At 43.6% G+C, this 20,954-nt stretch overlaps 1 protein-coding gene across 1 annotated transcript in view; it reads left to right on the plus strand.

Annotated features, from left to right (window-relative positions):
- Positions 1-20,954, plus strand: part of RUFY1 (RUN and FYVE domain containing 1) — a 1,926,102-nt gene that overhangs the window by 414,737 nt on the left and 1,490,411 nt on the right. Inside the window, exon 4 of the mRNA XM_069652681.1 lies at positions 20,762-20,863. Coding sequence (XP_069508782.1) covers positions 20,762-20,863 — 102 coding nt within the window. The remainder of the gene's footprint in view (positions 1-20,761; positions 20,864-20,954) is intronic.

Raw genomic sequence — 20,954 nt, forward strand, 5'->3', positions numbered from 1 at the left:
AAACCTACTGCCCCTCCCACTGGGGGGCCTTTCCGACATTTTGTGGAGGCCCTCTCACCCCCACCCCAAACGGATGGAGGGGGCACCTCATGCAGGCCTCCGTGGGGCTCCGTCGAATGGCTGCATGCGGTGCCCCCCCACCATTTGGGCTAGGGAGACAGGGCCACCAAAAAACATGGAACAGGCCCCCCAATGGGTGGGGCAGTAAGTTTAGGGCACCCTGGGGGCGGATTGGCACAGTAATGTGCCCATCTGCGCCATGGGAAGTTTGGTAAACAAAGAAAAAAACTGAAAATGGTACACTACACTTTAGGTGGGGCTGAGGGGCACCCTAAACCTCTATGGAATTTTCTAATGTAAAGGGGGGTGGCCCTCTCCCCTCCACCCCCCACATCAAATGAAAGGGGGCCATCTCAATCAGACCTCCCTGGGGGCATATAAGAGGGGGCATCTCATGCAGCCCTCCCTGGGGTCAGGTGCCCCTTCTTAGGAGCAGTTAACTACCCCCAGGGAGGGGTGCATACCATGACCCCAGTCCATTTTGGGTGGGGGGGGAACACCCCCTTTCCATAAAAACAATTCCCTGGTGGCTAGTGGCTCCGAGACCCACTCCCAACCCCCTGTTCTGTGTTTACTCCCCCCCCCCCAACTATCCCCCACCCTGGGGGCAGATGATCATCCATCTGCCCCCAGGGGGGGCCTAACCTTTGGGGGGCCTGCCCACTTATTCCTGGTGCCCCCCCTCCAATTAGATGGGGGGGCCACCTCATGTACTCCTGCCTAGGGGCAGAAATCTGCCCCCAGAGAGGGGCTACAATGGGGGACCCCCTTTCCACTTGGTGTGGGAGGGGGAGGGCCACCACCCTTTCATGTGCTAAAAATATCCCTGGTGCCCAGTGGCCCCCTGACCCCCACCACTGAACAACATGCCGAGCTATCTCGTCCTTGGCAACCTGGAGGTAATGTCAAGGACCAGATACCTCGTCCTTGGCACTTAAGGGATTAAAGACCAATAAATATTTCATACTTACAAACACATCTATACATTATCATAGCCAGGCTGCAATGTCAGAAAAAACAGCTATTTATTTTAAAAGTAAAATTACTTCACACCCCTGTGCAGGGCTGCAAATAAAAAAAATTAAAAAGTTTATAAGACATGTCCCCGCTGCTCTCAACCTTTAAATAGAAACACATCATAGAACTGCATAAAACATTTTGTCGCTCATTTGAAATGTGAAATCCATCTTACCTTATTGTTCTTTCTAAAACCGAGAAAAGGGTGGGGGGCTCTTTTGTCACAGGCCTTGCAGACAGCAGATCCCCAATGTTCCAGGACACAGGGCAGCCGCAGGTTTTGCAATTCTTCCAAGAATCCAGAGCAATATTGTTGCCTAACTTCCAAAGTCTGCTTTTAAAGACCTCCATTAGGCCCCCGCACCCTCTGTGTCCTCTTATCAACCGCCTAAACCTTGCATATTTTGCAAAAGAGTATGACTCGGCCCTCTGCAAGTCCATTATTCATGCTTAATCTACACAAGGAGTGGGCTGATCAAAATGCATTTCATAAGCGCCATGCTTACACAACACATTGGCACTTGGAGATAACATTTCCATACGCACACACCCATGCACATGTGTTTTTTTGAAAAATCACAGTTTCAGCATTGCATCATTCTTCTGTCTGTGCTACAGCATAGCTGAACGGCTAAGTGACGCAGCGAATTTCGACCCATTCACAGCTGATGGCATAGATAAAAACACTGTCTCAGCTGTTGTGTAACCCTGCCAGCCACATGTGTATAAGTATTGCTATCAAGCATAGCAAACACTGTGTTTTAAAATAACAAGAATGCCATGTGTTTGAAAGACCGGCCGCATTTTTCATTTGAATGGTCTTCATTTAACTGCACCATTATTGTCCGTATCTATTAGTTTCGACTTTTGTCTAGGCTTGTTGAAACCAGCCCTTGTTTCGTCATTTTTTTTCTGGCTGCACTGTTTTTTTAGAATGGTAAGCATTATCTGGAGCCTAAACCTTACTCTTCTTTTTTTTTTAAACTCTATTTGCATTCTTATCAAGTATATTGTTAGTAGAATATATATTCTATATTATTTATTTCGTTTTTTTCATTTGTAAATCGCACAAAAACCTGATGGCATCGAGGCTCTGTTGCAGGAACCAGTTACATTTGGTAGTAGAAGAGTTACATTCAAGTTGACATGCATACATACAGGCCCATCATAGTAGAAGGTCATGCCAGGTCATATGTGGCCAGATCAAGCAGAGCTCAGTATCTATAGGAGGCTCACTCTCATCCGAATTAAAGGAGGGAAGGACAGGCCCAGGTGGAGATATGCTTAGTTAAAGAGCCAAGTCTTTAGGGCCTTAAAGAATACCCAATAAGATTTTTCTGCTCTCACCGCATGAGGAAGGGCATTCCATTATTTAGATGCAATGGATGGAAAACTGGCACCTTTGGCTCGTTTCACTTTATGCTGCACTAGTCTATGGGGGTAGGGCGTTCTTGTAGGTCTGGAGGAGAGGGTCTTGGAGATGTTTTGGGTCAGGTAGGGTGGGGCAGATTTGGAAATGCATTTGTGGGTGATTGGTAGGGTCCTGAACATAATCCTCTCTTGGATTGGAAGCCGGTGAACTGCCCTGCGGGCTCCAGAGTTGTGTTCTGTTTTCGGGATGTTTAGTGCTGCTCGAAGGGCATTCTTTTGTATTGTCTGTAGTTTCTGCAGGTTGAGTGCTTATTTGCCAGAAAAGAGAATGTTGCAGTAGTCTAGCCTAACCCATACCACAACTCGTGCAATCGTTAGGCAGCTGTTCTTAGAGAGGAAGGGTCTGGCGGCATTGATCAATTTGGTGGTGTAGGCCGCTGAGGAGATAGCATTCACTTGGCGTGTTAGTGAGAGTAAAGCATCAAGGTATACCCCTAGAGTCTTTACTGCAGGGGAAACCGAGATCTGGGTGACATTGATGTTAAAGGCGGAGTACCTAGGATCACGTTTTTTTTTTAGTACTGTTGAGGGTCCGACAAGGAGGATCTCCGTTTTCTGTCATTCAGACAGAGTCCATGGGTTACCATCCAGGCTTGGATTGTTGTGTATTCAGCGCTTAGGGTGTCAGTCGTTAGGGTAGTTTCCAGATATTGGGAAGAGGAATTAGGGTGTCATAGGCATGGTTTGTGTGGGCTATGCCGTGGGAGTCCAGCAGGTCGAAGAGCGGTTTGGTAAAAATATTATATAGGGTAGGAGAGACGCATGAACCTTGTGTGACTCCACACTTGATTGGGGCTGACGGTGAACCTGCATTTTCGGCGAATACTCTCATCACTCTACCTTTTAAGAAGGAGGCGATCCAGGTTGTAGCTTCCAGTGATAACGAGGCTGAAGTGGTTAGATGGTGGCAGAGGATTTTGTGATCGACTAGGTCGAAGGCAGCGGAGAGGTCTAAGAGGAGTAGCAGGGCAGGATTTCCTTCATCCCTGATCTCATCAGTTGGGTTTTTAAGGTCTAAGAGTGCGGACTCAGTGCTGTGGCCTGGACGGAAACCCGACTGTTGGACTCCTAAGATATGGTTGGTTTCCAAGTGGTGCTGAATTTGGATATAGGCTGCTCTGTCCAGGATTTTTAGTAGAAATGGGGCAGTGGTTTTTATTCACGCTATAGCTCCGCTTTGTCATCCTATATATTCAATGGTTTCATGCCTGCTTATGGGACATGAAGCTGTGTTTTTGTGAATATTGTGTTTTTAAAATGGCAAACATGCACCACCAGAAAGCATTCTGTCATTTTGTTTCTGACTACACAGGACTGTTTTGCAGTCATGAAAGCATTAGATCTCCACTTTTTATTTTTTTAAAAACCCTTCTGGTTTGTTGGCCTGCCCTAAATTCTGTTGCTCTAGCCCCTGGCCTTGGCGCTGTAAAACTACACTTTACACTGCCAAAGAAGTACCCTATTTTTTTCTTTTTTTTCTTTTTTTGCCAACCCCTATTTTCATTCTATCAAGTTTAGTGAAGTAGCAGTTTCTATATTTGTAGTCACACCATGCAACTTAAATGTTTTTATTTATACCCATAGCTCTGCTTTGTCATAATATATTTTCAATGGTTTCATGCCCACTCCATATCTGGACATCCGGATATCCGGGCATGGCCGCCCCAGCTCAACCTATTATGAAAAAATGTTTATTCACATTTTTAAATATTTAATAATCTTTTATCCGCTTTATAGTGCCAAAACCATCCCAAACATATTTATAGCTCAAGCCTCTCCTTTACATTTTAAAATTATGACGTTGTGCCTTAATAAACACAACCTCCTTTTTATATTAAATCTATATACAAAGTGTTATAAAATCGTGATGTCGGCTAGTGCGCCTAGATTTATTTTAAATCTATATACATTCATGACGTCGGCTATTGTTCTTAGATTTATATTAAATCTATATAAAATTATAACGCTGGCTCTATATTTAAAAATCCCACTCCCGAGTCATTGCTGTGTCACCACAACAAACCCTAACATTCACAGTCTCGATCTTCACAACTCACTTCGCCCTCAACCAGCCAGCGCGCGCACACACATGCTACCATGCAACATTTTTATAGACATTATATATTAAAATATTTTAATATAAAGTTTATACCTTTTGATATAAAACTACAGAAACACTTTATATCAAGAAATATACATTTGATATAAAATAGATATCTTTGATATCAATTTTATATTAAATGTGTATCTAGTTTATATCAAAACCATATCAAAAGGAGGTTGGGATTAAGGCCAGAAGCAGTGGGCATTCCCACCTGTCAAAATCTACTTAACTAGGAAAGGGGTCCCCTATAACTACTCATGCTCTCTCTAATGCCGGTTTTGCAAAGCCCAGATTTCTCACTGGGCTTGGCTAAAACATAATTTGGACCCCGGGAGCAAAAAGGCTGCCTAATACTTGGTCAACTATATGTAGAAAACAAGCCCTTATTTGAAAGTTGCACAACTAAATTTGACATAAATGAGCAAAGCAGTTTAGATATACACAATTTAGACATTGGTCATCACAAAAATTAACAACCAGAACAGCCCCTCGATTACCTTAAGGCTTGGAGTTGACTTTTAATGAAGGTCTCACAAAAGGAGGTTTGCTACGATTTACCAACTCTTGATTGAAGACCTTTACACTGTTTCATTTCTATACATGAGGAAATGGGCAGAGGAACTGGGAGTTACAATTTTGCAGGAAGACTGTTAGTAGATGGCCAATAAATCCTCCAAAAGCACTTGAATCAAAGAAAACATTTACAAAAATGTGCTTCAAGTGGTACTTAACCCCACACAGAATAAGCAAGAGAAATCAAAATAATTCCCCATTATGCTGGAGAGGGTGTGGCACAATAGTAAACTGGGCCACATATGGTGGAGGTGCCCAACAATTCAAATTTTCTGGAAAAAGGTTCTGTCGTACATTAAAGATATAACAAAGTGGGTACTTCCATGGGATCCACTAGTAGTAATATTGGGCAAAGTGGACCCTGAGGTGCACAAGCCAATGTCAGGGTCAAAGTCTACACTAATAGCTCATCTACTTCAGGCGGCAAGGCTTACAACAGCTCAACAGTGGAAAGATTCCTTGGTTTCTAAAATAGCAGTATGTTGGGTTAAAATCTGTGAAGTCCTAGCTAAGAATATAATCAAGAGTTAACAACAAGAAAATTCTCCCAATTTGTGGAAGGGTCGCCACTTATATTATTTTTTATTTATTTTTTATTGTTTATGGTTTACAGAAAACCTTTACAAATTCAAAGTAAAATAACACAGTTGAATAAGAGTAATACCAAATCATAAAATAACGCAATTTCATCTTAGCTTAAAAAGAGAAATCATCCTTAAATCATATCACAATTAATCTCACAATCAAATAAGTAAAAATATATTTAACAGTATCATTCATTAAAGAAAACACTTTGAAACAGAATTATGTTCACAGTGAATACAAATGCAGGGAATTTAAAAACGCAACTATATATAACCCATCCTTAGTATTCTCGGAGTTTAAGCACCTTTTCCAGAGGTTATCCTCATTCTGCTAGTCAATTTTCACAAACAGTTTCTCCAAATATACTGATCTGACATTCAAAGCACTATAGTGCATAATCAAGTTCTTCACAGTCTCTTTAACATTGGTATCATTACAGAGTCTGCATGTTGCGTCTGATTGAGCAATCTGCCCTCTGCTTAAAAGAATGTCTCTAGTGGGCAGAAGATTCAAACGGAATTTTAGCATACGCGGTCTAGAGAAGTGATTTGGAAACAGATTTAAATAGGAGGGAGTAGTGCCTCTTGTTTGTGTTCATGTGCTAGATTTTCCAAAGAAGGATACACATAGGAGTCAACTACAATCATTGTCATAGAGGGCATTTTTCACATGTTTTGAATAACTTTGTTTTCCTCCCACAGAAGAACCAGTGTCCATAGAATTGTTCGGATCAGAGTATAGTGTACACTCTGAAGAACCAATAATACTCCTGTTCAATGAAAACGGCCTCCAACTCACTCTAACTCTTATTGACAATAAGCCCAGCTCATATCGTATAGCCGATAACAGTACAGATCACTTTTTATTGAATTTGTGAAAGACAAAAAATGTTATTATTTCAGTACCTCATTAGGAACTTTTCAATATTTTTTAGATAAAATGAGGAAATCGGTGCTTTGTGTTCAAAATGTTGTCATTGCAAGGCAAGATTATTGATGTCCGAATATCCTTGTACTCTTCTGATCGCATACCGGTGTGATTTCCTTTTGTTATGCTGTTGTTTGAATTTTTTCCCTTGATTATACAGAATGAAAACCCTTATAAATAAAGCATTGAAAATAAAGTTTATAAAGCATTTCATTGGGACTTGCTTAGTATAAGTGGACATCACATCTCCACCCTCTTCATTTATTTTGCCTAGACTTGCCGTTATTTAATGCTGATGCAAGAGTGGATCAGCTTTGCTTCCTTTAACCTTTTTGTACCAAATCTGGTTTTACAGAAAGCGAAAAGCATATATGGAAGGTACCTCCTCTGATGCCTTTATTATTCCAGGCCATGCGTTCAGCTGTGGCTGCCCAAAAAAATCCATCTACGTAGGTGGTATTTTGCCATTCTTTCACTTCACTTATTGAAATGCAGATTCCTTCGAATATTGTGACTTTAACAAGACCCAGGTCTTTCAAGTCCCTCTAAGATGTACATTTTGAAAAGATTATGCTGGCCAAAACCATTTCATGTCATTTTGTTGTTTCTTGGTTTACATTGACCTTCTTGTCGGGCTTCTGTGTATTCACTGCCTGAGTTTCACCCAAAACAGACCATTTGGGCTATGCTCATCTTTTCTGGGTAAGGTTTGTCGCCTTCCAGGATGACAGAACTCCCCCCAGCGGGCAGGAAGAGGTCCAGTGCTTCAAATGCAGGCTTTGCCAGGGCAAAGGAAATCCCTCTAGGGCAGTAATTAACAGAATCATTTTGCTGTATTCAAACAAAAGAGGGTTGAGTTAGAGTAACCCAGAGAGAAGCATTCATCCACAGAAAGGCCTCTTATAAGGGTCCCAAACTTGCACTACCCTCTTTCCCAGTTCCTGTAAACAAAACACTCTAGGTATGACATCAAAAAGCAGAAGATTCTGAAACAGCATCCATGATTGCACACTTTACAGAGGGCTATAAGGATACCAATCTGATATAGAAGATTGTCTATTTAAGGGAATGAACCCCTCCTCCCTGCCGTAAAATCATCTTTGAAGATCTGAAGAATTATTTAATCTGGAACTCTGTTGAGAGTACAGTATGTGGCAAAGCTCAATCCCACAGTTGAAGACAAAGAATTTTCCCTTAACCATCCCATAGGAATATTTGGGGTGGTCTGCTGGCTGGACAAGGCCTATTGCAACTGAGAGATTGGTACCCAAAACCTTCTCCCTGAAGGTGACATAAGCCTGCAGGTGCTCTCTAAGACCTTCCGGCTGGGAAGTGCAGAAGAACAGACTTGCTTTGGCATGTTGACCCTGGACAGGGTCCCAGAGAAATCAAAGAACTAAGGAAGTGACCCTTGGCTCTTCTTGCATCCCTGAACTGTTGTGATGCCAGTTTGGGCACCTTAAATGCCATCCAAGCTGCTGCAAGGGAACCGCTAGTGTCATTTTTCACCTCTATGCTGGGCCATCTCATGCATCTCTAATTTTGCTGACAAGGAAGCTCTGCTGTTTCTGTATCAGAGACCTGGCTTATCTACTGTCCCCAACTCAACACTATGTGACTGGTTACCAGCTTCGTCGAGCCCCAAGTCGTTGCTGCTGCAGTACCACAAAGGTTTGTTTAGCCAGCTTGTCACCAAAGACAAATCATTGCTTCTCTGATTCAGAGGCTGCAAAGTATTCTAGCGCCAGCGACCTGACACCACCTACTGTTTCGCAGCATCTTCAACTTGCAGGCTGTCACCGCTGGCGAAACACAATGTCATTGGATACCATTGACACCGCTGCATGGCGATTTTGTCTCGGTGTTAAAAGGTCCAGACTCCCAGGATGATGTTGCAAAGCCTGCAAAACAAAAATAAAGGTACTGACGGTGGTTCTGTCCCCCTATTCTGCTTTAAAAGGCCCTAGTAACATTTTAGACCCTGCTCCTTACCTTTTTAAGACAGTACTTTGAGCTGGAACATTGCTGAAGAAACGGTTTGCTTGGCTACCCCTGTGTTTCAACCCAGAGTGCCCCTTTGTTCCAAAGTCTGCATTCTCTGTGTTTTCCCTTAAAGGGCTGGGTCATTGGTGTTTTTTCTAGTTGTACCTTTTTTGTTTAGTACAATTAAAGATGCTATTTTTATAGATTCTTAGAAATTTATTTAGCACATTATTGTACTAGCTCACATCCCTCCTGAAGAGTATAGCCTGCCCTTGGCCCATGTTATCTTAATAAGTGAAGTCAGTATTCATGTGGGCTAGGGCTGTTCTCGTTTCATTTTATGATTGGATTACTGTAGTAGTAGTACAGGGTTGGGCCAGAGTTTTATTCACTACTCATCCGTGTACTCTGGCATAGCCATTCTTCATTTCAGCACACAAGGGTTCAAGATGGTAGAGATACCGGCTGAGGGCCCAAACGAAGAGTCACAGTGGGGGCAGTGAGGGAGCTCTTACCAGGGTCCATTTTGGGAGTGATGGGAAAGCTCCTGCACAAGATGACAACACGTTTTTCCTCCCGCCTACTCCCGCAGGGCCTGAAGGAAATCCGCAGCAGACACTGGTATTGTCAGCAGTCCAGATTTGATGCACCATTCGGCTGAGTAGAAAAGGTGAACAAGATCGATCGAGACCCCTATCCTCATAGTTCTAGTGGTAAGGAGGCTGCAGTGAAGAAACATCTGGTCTGATTCCATTGCAAGCAAATGGAATAGGCGATAAGGGGGACTTTTATGCACCAAACCAATGGGTGATGCACCTGGAGTTTAGCGATCTTCACTACTGACCACTGTCTTGACAACTTCATTCAGAAAGGTAATAGTGGTGATTACTTCATTACAGACCACATTGGATGATGTGCTGGTATCGATTTAATCTGTGGAGGTATGTCTGGAAGGCAAAGAGCGTCTAATCTGATGGACAGGGATTTATTGTAGTTGGAATCCTGAACATTGAAGTAAGAGTGGTTACATCTGAGAAGCACACGCAGAGCATATTGGAAGTGAAAGGGCGAATCTCGAGTCAAAGTTCTTCCTCGACAGTCACAGAAGACCATTGACATGCAAGGAATGTATGAGTCGTAGGGGTCGTAGAGTGGAGACAGATTAACTTGTAGATAGCCTATTGTCTCTGCTGGACTGGGTTATGGGATGCCATGAAAAGAGCGTATTTTCTTCCTTCATGGAGGTCCAATGTAGAAAGGATAGTTCGCAGCTCTTAGAGATTCATATTCCACTGACGAATTGCTGAGGAAAACTGCAAAAGCTGTATGTCATGACGCAGGGGGTTTTATTTTGTATAGTTCAAATGATTCAGAATCCTGATGGTGTGCAACTGAAATGTGGCACTTGAGTTGAGTCAAGGGAATTTGTCCCTTCTCCCCAAGGGGGAGCCTCCGCCTTTGATGCTAGTGAGGTGAGCCTGCTTTCCAAGACCCTTTCTAGGGGTCTTGGCAAGCTGAACCTCACTGGGAGATACTCCCCCCTTGGGGACAAGGACTCCCGTTCCTGTGAGGAACTCCCCAAGTCATAACCCATGATGGCATACTTGGTCTATCAGAGGTAAAGAACAGTATACAATCCAGTTACTTGGCTGAAGACAAAACTAAAATATACAGTTGCAACCAAGAAAGAGAATATGTCTCTTTAAACAGAAATCTCCAGACGAGGAGACTGAAAGACCTGTTTCATTCCCAATGCTTTTGGTCAACTTTGTACATAGAATTGTGTGTTAGCATAACTAATACAGTTTCAGGAATCATTCAATGCATGGATTTCTACACAGTGATTACTCGTTCGTATTTTAACAATGTGATTTAAATACATGGGCCATTGTACACCAAGTGCAGTTATATTATCCACACAGTTCACTAGCTTTATACATTTCTCTTTGCATATATTGTACAGTTTTGGAAATCATACAGAACATTCAAGTAACAGATGCTAAATATAAACTTTATTCTTGTAGTGACTTACATAGAAGCTATCCTCACCTATATGAAGGGACATCTATCCTGACTACATCCTTATATTGGATGACTTTACCTGACCCTCTAATTGATCATAGCCACACCAATCCAGACTATGTGAGTAGGTGAGTAATTTTCACCCCTACTCTTTTTGATATTTAAGAGTGATCTCAACTGTAACACACTAACAGACATGCCTTTATACTGGATTTCATTTGTACACATAGATACGACTACAAACATAAGATGGTGAATTCCAGTACCCGACACATTTTCCCTTTTGGATCCCGGTGTCGACTTACACTGAGGTAGGCTCATCTTTATTAGCCTAAGATGAGGCTTAACTTACTCAATACTTAAGTCTGCTTCAAGATTAGTATTAATCATTGGAACTATCACATTAGGTCGAGCCTACACCTCGTCCCTGTGTATCAACATAAGAAGACCCTCTCAGCCAAGGTGTCCGCGTGCAATCATTGAGGTGAATTCCAAAGGCGCTTTTAATAGACCAATCTTGAGATTATGCTGTAAATACATTGACACTATTCTTGGCTACAATTCTTTGTACTCATTGTTTTGCTTTTCGGACACGTGCAATAACCTCAGAAGTACTCACAGACCAAAGGTAATTGGACTCAGGAAGGCAATAAAACACACTTAGACCAAGGAATGAAATATAATCATTACAGGCCCCTTTATTAATAATTCATAACACACAGATACCCATGGGATAAATGCAATTGGTTATACATAAACACACAAACAAGGATAGCTATAAAGGATATACATCACGGTTAGTGCGGTTGCAGGAGACAACTACATCTCAGCCATGACAACACTACCCTACTCAGTCCCAAGGCAGTTAGGCAGAGAGATCACACATACTAACGGGGTCTGGGGCAGAGCGTCCCCCCCTCAGCGAGACTTCATCACACGGGGTTCCAATCCTCTGTCTCATCGGGCTACCTCTCTTCTTAAGGGGCACAAATCCCACCCCTCATAAATTGCAAACTGCCCCCGGCCAAAGGCCAGGCAGCAAGCATGGGAGGCAAAGAGCGGAAAAATCCAGACAGTAGTGGAAAAACCCAGCTCGTCTCTCGCGCGCTCGTTCCCAGCACCCTTCATCAGCGCACCACATCCGACTCCCCTCTCGGCTTGTCCTTGGGCAAACAATACAACAACTATCCTTCGTAGTGAGCTCATCTGCTTCATAATACAATATTGCAACTGTTGCAGAACTCATGTCTGCCTTCTAACTGAGATCACAGAAACGTAGACTTTCAGGGTATGATTCACAGAAGCGTTTTATAATGGCGCAATCCCATAGGAAAACGTTCTGTGAATCAGGCCATCATTGCAGTATGGCTGCGCACTAGGGCCATATTTTAGCTCATTTTCGTACACGCATTACACTGATTGAAGTTTTTCTACTTACCTTTGTAGACACATGAAGTTTGAAGACTTATTGACACTACTATTGTAAAAGAGTTTCTGCTCTCGATGAAGGGATATACTTTCCGAAACGCATAGTGCTCATCAATGCTTATTATTATTACTATTTCTTGTTTATCACATCTGTAATAAAAAAAGACTGACATTTGTCAGCACAATATAAAACACTGAAATTGAATCTAATTGTATGAAAATTGTTTATGGGACACTACTTCTCTCTCAATACACAGTAGCAACTGCCAGAGTTGCTTTTTTTCTCCCCAGCACCCAAAGTTAATTCTAAACTTGCAAGAATACACACAGTACCTGACACTACTAATCCAATTTAAGGTTTGCGCACCATCAAATCTCAGGTGCATTGGGTGATTGACAGTAAAACCTTCCAGATGTAACAAGACAAGTATGGGGGATGAGTCGGGGGCCCTCCGAACTCCTTCACATCACCCCTGGGCAGGACTGCCTCTGGTAAAAAGCCTGGCCCACATTGAGAGGGGTCTCTATCCCCCTGACACCGTGGGTCAAATCCCTGACCCTGTCACATGTGTCTGTGGTGGTGATGGCAAGCAAATCCTTTTTTCTGGCTGCCTTCATAACCAGGAATAAAGTGCTGGAGGTTCGAAAGTGTCAATTGGATGGGGATTCTGTGGCATCGCTGTAGTACCCACCAAACGTATTGGTCCCTCAAGACAAATGCTTTGTTTTTGTGGCACATGAGGCTACAGAGAAAAAAGGCAGTTCGCAGAGGGGCTGGGGGTTCACCATTACAGTTATTGTGGTCTACAGACTGTGCTGTAGGACCATTTGTTGCAGAGAAGCAATTTCCTGGTTGCATATCTGCAATAATAGGGGAGGGGTGGTGTCATGAGGGATGACTGCGATCAAGAGGTGCGCCAAGATAGAAATGTAAGAAATTTGGACTTTTATTTGGGGGTAAACTTAGACAGGATTTGCCAAAATAATAAAGTGGGATTAAATGATTCATGGATCACTCAACACCTGAGGCTAAGCACCTTCCATGGTTTAGGGTTTCTTGCTCAATTCCTCACATCTCTCTAATGAGAGGATCTGGTTCAAGGCGTGCTGGTTCCCTGTGGAATACATGTGGGTTTGGTCTTTTCAGTCTCTGGCACACTTTGCCTTTCCATGGTTTAGGGTTTGTCCAACCCATCTCATAATGCCCCCCTGATTTAATGTTTTCGGCACCTTCCTCCCAGTGTCTCCTAGCTTGAGGATTCCTCTGTACTTCAGGTTTCTTAGGTTGTTGTTGTACGAGTTGGCCTCATGGCCTTCAGCAGAGCCATACAGGATGGGAGGGTCTCCAGTAGTCGTTAGAGGCAGCTTTCCCCAGACCTGTTTATCCCCACCTCCCAAGATCCGGATCCCTACTTTGCCTCTCTGCTCCTTGTTTAGCTTCCCTGTTGTGTTCTTGTTCCTCCTCCCCCTTGAATGCCCGCCTTTTGCCAATCAGCCTCTCTCAAACCTTCCTGATTGGTCTTTCTACAAGTATCTTTCCTGGCTCTTCCTGGTGTTTTCTGGCTTCATTCCCAGACTCTCCTGCTTCTGCCACCTCATAATGCTATCCCATCTCCCCCTTTTGGTCTACTTCCCCAACTTGTAAATCTCTCAACAACCGCCCTGCAGTAGTCACTGTCCTTCTGATGGTCTCTGCCACCCTCCTCATTACTGGTGCCAAAACTCGTTATGGTTTCCCAACCTCTTCCTCCCATCACTGACAACTTCCTGATGTTCTCTCACAGCCTCTGAATTATTTTTACCAACTTCCTCCTCCTCACATTCGGATCTACCAATGTCTTTTCCTCTCCTACAATCTTCTTTCTTCCTCCTCTGTATACTCTTTGTGCTCGCAATGCTGTTCCAAACACTGCCCTCCAGCTCCTTCTCAATGTTCCTACGTTGCCAGACTGAGCCTCTGTATTTTCATAGCCCTTTCTTTGCTCCCATGCACCAAGATGGGCTACTTGTGAGGGTCTGTTTGTACGTGTGAGGTCCTGGAGTTGGTGTGGGGCTGAGATTGGCTGTCTTTAAGAGGCTCACCTGGACCTGCTCTAGCATTTAGAGGCTGGATCAAGCCTTTATTTGGCCTGCCTGCAATCTTGGCGTTTTTCCCCTCTTCTTTATTTCCCAAAAAAGGATTTCTGAGTGGTGCACAGTCTAGTCTGTTCAGTGTGGGAGAAGCTGGTACATGTTTGAAAGTGCTTCTGAATTTTGTGCATTTGAAGGTAGAGTTTTTCACCCTTGACAGATAATCTATGCTTTGGTAACACTGTATCTCTCAAGTATGGAAACGCTATAGGTGCACAATGAATTGGCAACATTGTTTCACATCCTAGTATTCAGGTGCCCGTGAAATCCTCTCTGTGCCTTTTATGTAGGTTCTGATAGGGCCCTTGGGTACAATAACGGAATGGAAATATTGGAAATGGGGAAAGTTGATGTGAATGTTCTCTCTCTGTGTATTTGAGTCTTGCCAATCGGCATTTCAGGCACCTTTTTGAGAATGGGAGGTGGCAAGGGGCTCTGCATATCTTATATTTAGTTTTGCCCAGAAAAGAGATCTTGCTTGCTCTTAAGGCCAAGGACTGATCTGGTTGAGTGGGTGGACGAGTTCAGGGTGCCCTAGCAGCCCTAATGTTTTACCTTAATTGGCCATCATTTGGAGTAAGATTGCTCTTGCTACTGACCCCTGCCACATGACTGGGTTTAGTGGGGGGGTTAGCAGTGGATCCTCCACATGCTACCCCGTGCCCATCATCCCCGGCCTGAGAACATATCTGGTCCCCTTTTTAACCCCCTTGAAATTCACCAGAGCAAAGTGGGTAGTAGACATGCGGGTCAAATCTTGCAAAACTCTATTTTTCTTATATGGACATTCTTGTTTTTACCTGCTTTGCTTGGTTCCCTTTTCCTATTTCCTCCCTTTCTCTCCAACCTGCCTGTCAATTGTGCTCTCTCCTTGCCTTCCTTTCCTCTAATTTCCCCGTACTTTTCCTTACAGTTGTTTTACCAATCTCTGTCAGTCACTGGTGTATTGACATAACATCTTCAGGGTGTTGCTTATCTGACTTGGTGGCTTGTTTTACAGATTTCATGTTTAGGTAAGGCTGATATAAAATCCAATAAATACAAGTTGAAACTGTATCTCCTGATTATTATTTTTTCCATTTTGTACTTGTTTAATAGAATAGACAATACTTCATAAAGTTATTGCACTTGCAATTTCTGTCATGAACCATCGTGGACGATGGTCTTTGTGGCACTGGTGGAAGCACTTACCGTGTGGTTTTCTGTCTCCCATGCTGGGTGTTCTTGACATATCTTCTGGCCTTCTGTGTAACTGTGTAGTGTTTTCCACGCTGTGTGCTACTGTTGACGTATCTGTACGTCGGATCCCGCCCAAGAATTGCACAAATGCGACAAAGACACAGAGACCAAAGCGCTGCTACTCTTTTGGCATAGACACTCCAAGTAAGTTCCCTTAAGACTCTTCCTGTGCTACTCTCTGCCCCAGCTCACTGTTTTCCTCTATACTCTCTCAGCCTGAGAACGCGTGTTGGTTCCGTTTGTCATCTTCTATGCTCCAGTGTTTGTCTGCTGTCTCTACTGCCTGGTCCTGCTACGCTGGTGCCTGTGAGATCCTCTTCGTAGTCCAGTCCCGCACCGCTGGTACACCTGAGAACCTGTCATCAAGGTTTTTTCACCCAGATGGTTTCCTGGGGCTACTTCATTCTCTATTCTTTCCAATAAGAGGACAAGTGACTCCAGGGCGTTCCTTACTGCCTTCTGCTGTGGTACCTATACCAGTCCAGGTTAGTGTAACCAGGCATTGCATGACAGTTAGCAACGACTACTTCTTTAATGGACCAAATGCAGCAGTTGGTAGCCGGAGTCCAGAATTTAACGGTAGAAGTGCAATCACTAAAAAATGAAAATGCTACACTGTGCCAATTGGTGGCCCGTGCCCCTCTGACATCCCTCAAGGACCCTTACCTCTGCGAATGTTTGATGGTAACCTTTGTAAATTAAAGGAATATTTGGATGCCTGTACCATCAAATTAACTTTTAAGGCCACCTACTTCCCAATGGAACGTGACAGAGTGGGCTACATGATTTCAAATCTTTCTGCTAGAGCTTTGGCTTGGGTAACCCCATTGGTGACCACCAACAACCCTATTCTGGACTCGTATCAAGGCTTTGTGACCAGTATCCGATGTTATGTTTGGTCGGCAAGAAATTACAGTGTCAGCCCAAGAACAACTAGACTTCAAGCAAGACCCAATGGATATTTTAACCTATGTTACCCGTTTTATGCAAATGGCTGCTGATGCGAATTGGCCAGACGATGCCCTTGTAGCCATCTTTAGAAGGGGTCTTACCGAGGAGCTTAAGGATGAAGTGTCTCGTGTTTCCCAACCGCTAATTTGGCTGAGATAATCACTCTAGTAATGCAACTAGTGTATCGACTCCAAGAACGCCACGCTCAATGCAACAAAAGGATGCCATATGCGTCAGGCAATCGATCTACCCCGACCAGTCGTCAAACATACAGAAGATGAAGAACCCATGCAGGTTATGGCTCGTGGTCCTCTCTCTTCTGAGGAAAAGGCCCGGAGAAGTACCCAGGGATTGTGTATGTATTGTGCTTCCAAGGAGCACTTGGTGCAAGACTGTCCCATAGCTCAGTTGAGGCGGTTGGGAAACATTACCCCCTGGTCGTACAGTGAAATGCGATGGGATGGCCAGTTCAGTTCCCCAGCACAGTCTATGGTCGTCATCCACACTGCACTGCATCCCCCCAGCCGTGACGTGATAAACATAACAGCATTAATCAATTGTGGTACTGCAGGACCATTCATAGACAACCAATGGGCCCAAGAAAGAAGTATTGCTAGGGTCATTAAAGGTCTCATTGTGCCCGTGGAAGGGGTTGATGGTTGTCCTGTGATTTCAGGTCATATCAGGGAACAAAGCTAGCAATGAACCATGTCCATAGCCTCCCACAAGGAAAAGATTATATTTGATCTCATCAAAGCCGCCCATTACCCTGTCATTCTGGGTTTACCATAGCTGCATCGTCATAACCCTTATATTAATTGGACTGCAGGTTCTTTGTTTCTTGGTTCAGAGTTTTGTAGCTCCCGCTGTTTTTCAAAGGATTCTGTGGGGCTTCGTTTTTCTGCAACAACGGTGCCACGTGTGACCTATTCGCCCTAGTTGATTGAATACAAACCTTCCCTATACCTTATCAATGCTGCCAAGAAGTATTCTCGGCTCTCCTGTATAAAGAGTTACCCCTGCACTGTGGTGATGACTGCAGCATCGATTTGCTAAAAGACAAACCAGTACTGTTCGGTCATATGCACATTCTCTCTGAATCGGAAAAGGAAGTGCTCAAGGAATATCTTCAAACTAACCTCTGAAACTGACTTATTGCTGAGCCCAAATCCCCAGCTGGAGCATCTTTGTGCTTCATACCAAAGAAAAACACCAAGCAATTGCATCCGGGCATTGACTTCCGTGGGCTTAACAAGATAACAGTACCCGATAGATACCCCATGCCTCTCATTTCCGATATCCTTGAGGTCCTCTGGGGGGGGCATCCATTTACACCAAGCTCGACCTCAGGGGAGCCCATCATCTCTTTGGCATTTGTTCCCGGGATGAATGAAAAACAGCCTTCTGTACTCCATTCGGACGTTATGAATGCCGAGTTATATATTCTGGTGTTTTCCTGAACAGTAACGGACCATGAACAACATGGGAAAATAGTATTGCAGAGAGTCTGAGACACTCATCGCTGTCAAATTGGAGAAATGTGTGTCCCACCAGCCAGAAGGCACCTATCTATGATGCATCCTGTCGGCACAGGGCACGAAGATGGATTCTGACAAAGTAGAGGCTGTTATTAACTAGCCAGTGGCATTATCCATAAAAGAATTGCAATGTTTCTTGGGATTCACGCATTTTTACAGGAAATTAATTCTGGGGTTTTCTCTCAAACTCTTGCCTCTCACCGCTCTGCTAAAGAAAGGAGTGAAGGTATGGCAAAACATCTAGGCTGCATGTGATACTCCGAGTTCCTGTTACTTTGCACCAACTCCTTACTCCTCTTCCTCGTCTCAGTACCAGAGCGATTTGGAGTAAAAAACAAAGGGAGTTGGAGTCCATGGATGACATTGGATTTTCAACTCTTATTTGGTTTTCATCCGGATTTTACATAAGGGCATATCAGACAAAGGTGTTGTCCATGTGTTAAGCCTGAAGTGTTTTTTTCTTAGGGTTCTCGCATAAAGGCACATTAGAAAAAGATCGTATGTATGTATTGACTCTTGACTGATTTTCTTTTTTTTATAGGGATTTTTCATAACGGTATACCTGAAACAAAGGGTGTCATATGTGGGTTGTGGGTTTTTGGGTCAAAGGTGGAGTTCTGATCAAAGAAGTTTAGAGAAGAGGTTTCTTGGCTTTCTCTACAAGGGGGAACTGTTAGCTGACAGTAGGCTATTAAGGTCTTGGGTGTCAGATGATCTTCTTCATGGGGAAGGGGTGAATACCACATATTCTCCAGCAAAGTCACCAAATCTTCCTGGTAGTTGTCTCCTCCCATGTGATCCACCCTCAGATAACCACCCCCAGGGTGAGGATCAGGTAGCGGCTGCCTTCCCTAGCCACAAGGGAGGAGGTCACTGCAGGGGAAACAGTGATGACTCCACTGGTTTAATCACACTCCCCAGTCTGAATCCAATCCAGTCTTTCTGGCATTGCTGTTCCTGGGCCTATAGCGTCCCACCTTCTGCCTTCCTTAGTGGATATCATTCCCCTGGCTCGCTTCAACAGTCTTACTAGCATTATATCTGGTCCCTGCTATCATCTGTCCCCTAGTCCTTCAAAGGTCCTTTGCCTCTGTATGGATTCTTCAGCTAGGTTCTGGATCATTGAGGCTCTTGGAGCTGACCCCATTGACCTGGCCATCGGCACCCACCTACTTCTCTGTCCATTACCTATAGAAGAGACGTGGGATTTTGATCTTTGTTGTCGGCCTTTGGAAGACTGATTGAGCTCTGTGGAATTTACCATTTACTACCTCAAGTTGATCCATTTGCGGAGCTGGTAGCCTCACCCTGGTACCAAAATGCAACGGCTGGTATTCAAAGCTCTTTGAGGCATTATACCTTCTGCCGCAAATGCTACTAACATGCTGAAGAGACTTTTTGCAGGAAGGCAGTGGACTGTAGCACACATTCTGCTGGTTGGTCCGGACATAAAAACCTCTGGAGAGAAATATTAGTACTAGTAGAAGTTAACTCCCAAATGTAGCCATTCTCAATGCCCCTGTTTCTGCATTGTTGACAAATGGATAAATCACTGGTGAAACAAAATATGGAAATCCTTACCGCGTGAATGTCACAAGCATATTGGCATTCAATCATAATTATGTAGAAAGACATTTTTGGTAATAGACCACCATACTGTGGCAAAAGCTCGCTTTTTAATGTTTAGAGTGAAGGCATGAGCCTGCATATCACCATGGATGTATTCTCCTTTCCAAAGTCGAATACTAATGAGTTAACGCTTTAGCTTCAAAGTCTGGATTCTGAACATTTGTTTTGCTTTTCAGACACATGTAATGACCTCAGAATTACTCACACTATTACACGGACTAAACGTTGTTGAACTCGGAAAGGCAATAATGTACGCTTAGACCATTAGTTGCAAAATAATTGGCTCTTTACAGGCCCTTTATTCACACTTCATACACACACATATGACTAGGGAATAAATGCAATTGATTATACGTGAATAGATGAACATGAAAGAACATAACAAGAATAGATCACCATTAGGGCAGTTTAGGACAAAGCTTCATCTCAGTCACGACAACACTACCCAGTCCCAAGGCAGGTAGGCAGAGAGATCACGCCTCAACTAACAGGGTCTGGAGCAGAGCCTCCACCCTCTCAGCGAGACTTCAACACCTGGGTTTCCAATTCTCTGTCTCCTCATAGGGACCTTCTCCTCTTAAGGGGGCCAAATCCTGCTGCTCATAGGTTGCAGACTGCCCCCAGCCGAAGGACATAGAGCAAGCCTGGGAGGCAAGAGTGGAAAAACCCAGCTTGTCTTCCGCACTCTCGTTCCCTGCACCCCTTATCAATGCACCAGCACATCTCTCACTCCTCTCTCCGCTCGCCCTTGAGTGAACAATACGCAAATTATTCTACAGTGTGAACTCATCTACTTTGCGCTAAAATAGTGCAACTGCTGCAGAAATCATGTATGCCTCCTAACTGAGCTTGCAGAAACATAGACTTTTATTGTGGTTTGGGAGTGAATGTCTGAAATGGCCGCGCACCAGCGCCATGTTATTCAGCTCATTTTCGTACTCGCACGACAACATTCTAGTGTAAAGTTGCAAATGATAAACTGTGTACAGGTCCCTTTCAGCGTGGTGGTATGCAGAGGATTGGCCTCAGTGCGTCAATATGTTTATGGGAAAGAATGAATTGCAATATGCATATAGATGTTATATTGTCGTCCCCAAAATGTCTTACATATTTTTAATGCAATAACATTCTTTTTTAATACTAGAACATCAGTAGGAAGAGGAAGAGCTTGGCTTCATCTTGCCCTTATGCAAAAGAAATTGGCGGACTACCTGAAAGTCCTTATAGACCACAGGGAGCAATTAAGGTAATGTAACATGTTCTATGATCTTTATAATATAGAAACAAGGTAATGATTCTTAAACAAACTTGGGTTAGCATTTTTCTCTGCTTCTGTT

The sequence above is a fragment of the Ambystoma mexicanum genome, chromosome 3p (genome assembly GCF_040938575.1).
Source record: "Ambystoma mexicanum isolate Mex_15411 chromosome 3p, UKY_AmexF1_1, whole genome shotgun sequence".
Lineage (NCBI taxonomy): Eukaryota > Metazoa > Chordata > Amphibia > Caudata > Ambystomatidae > Ambystoma > Ambystoma mexicanum.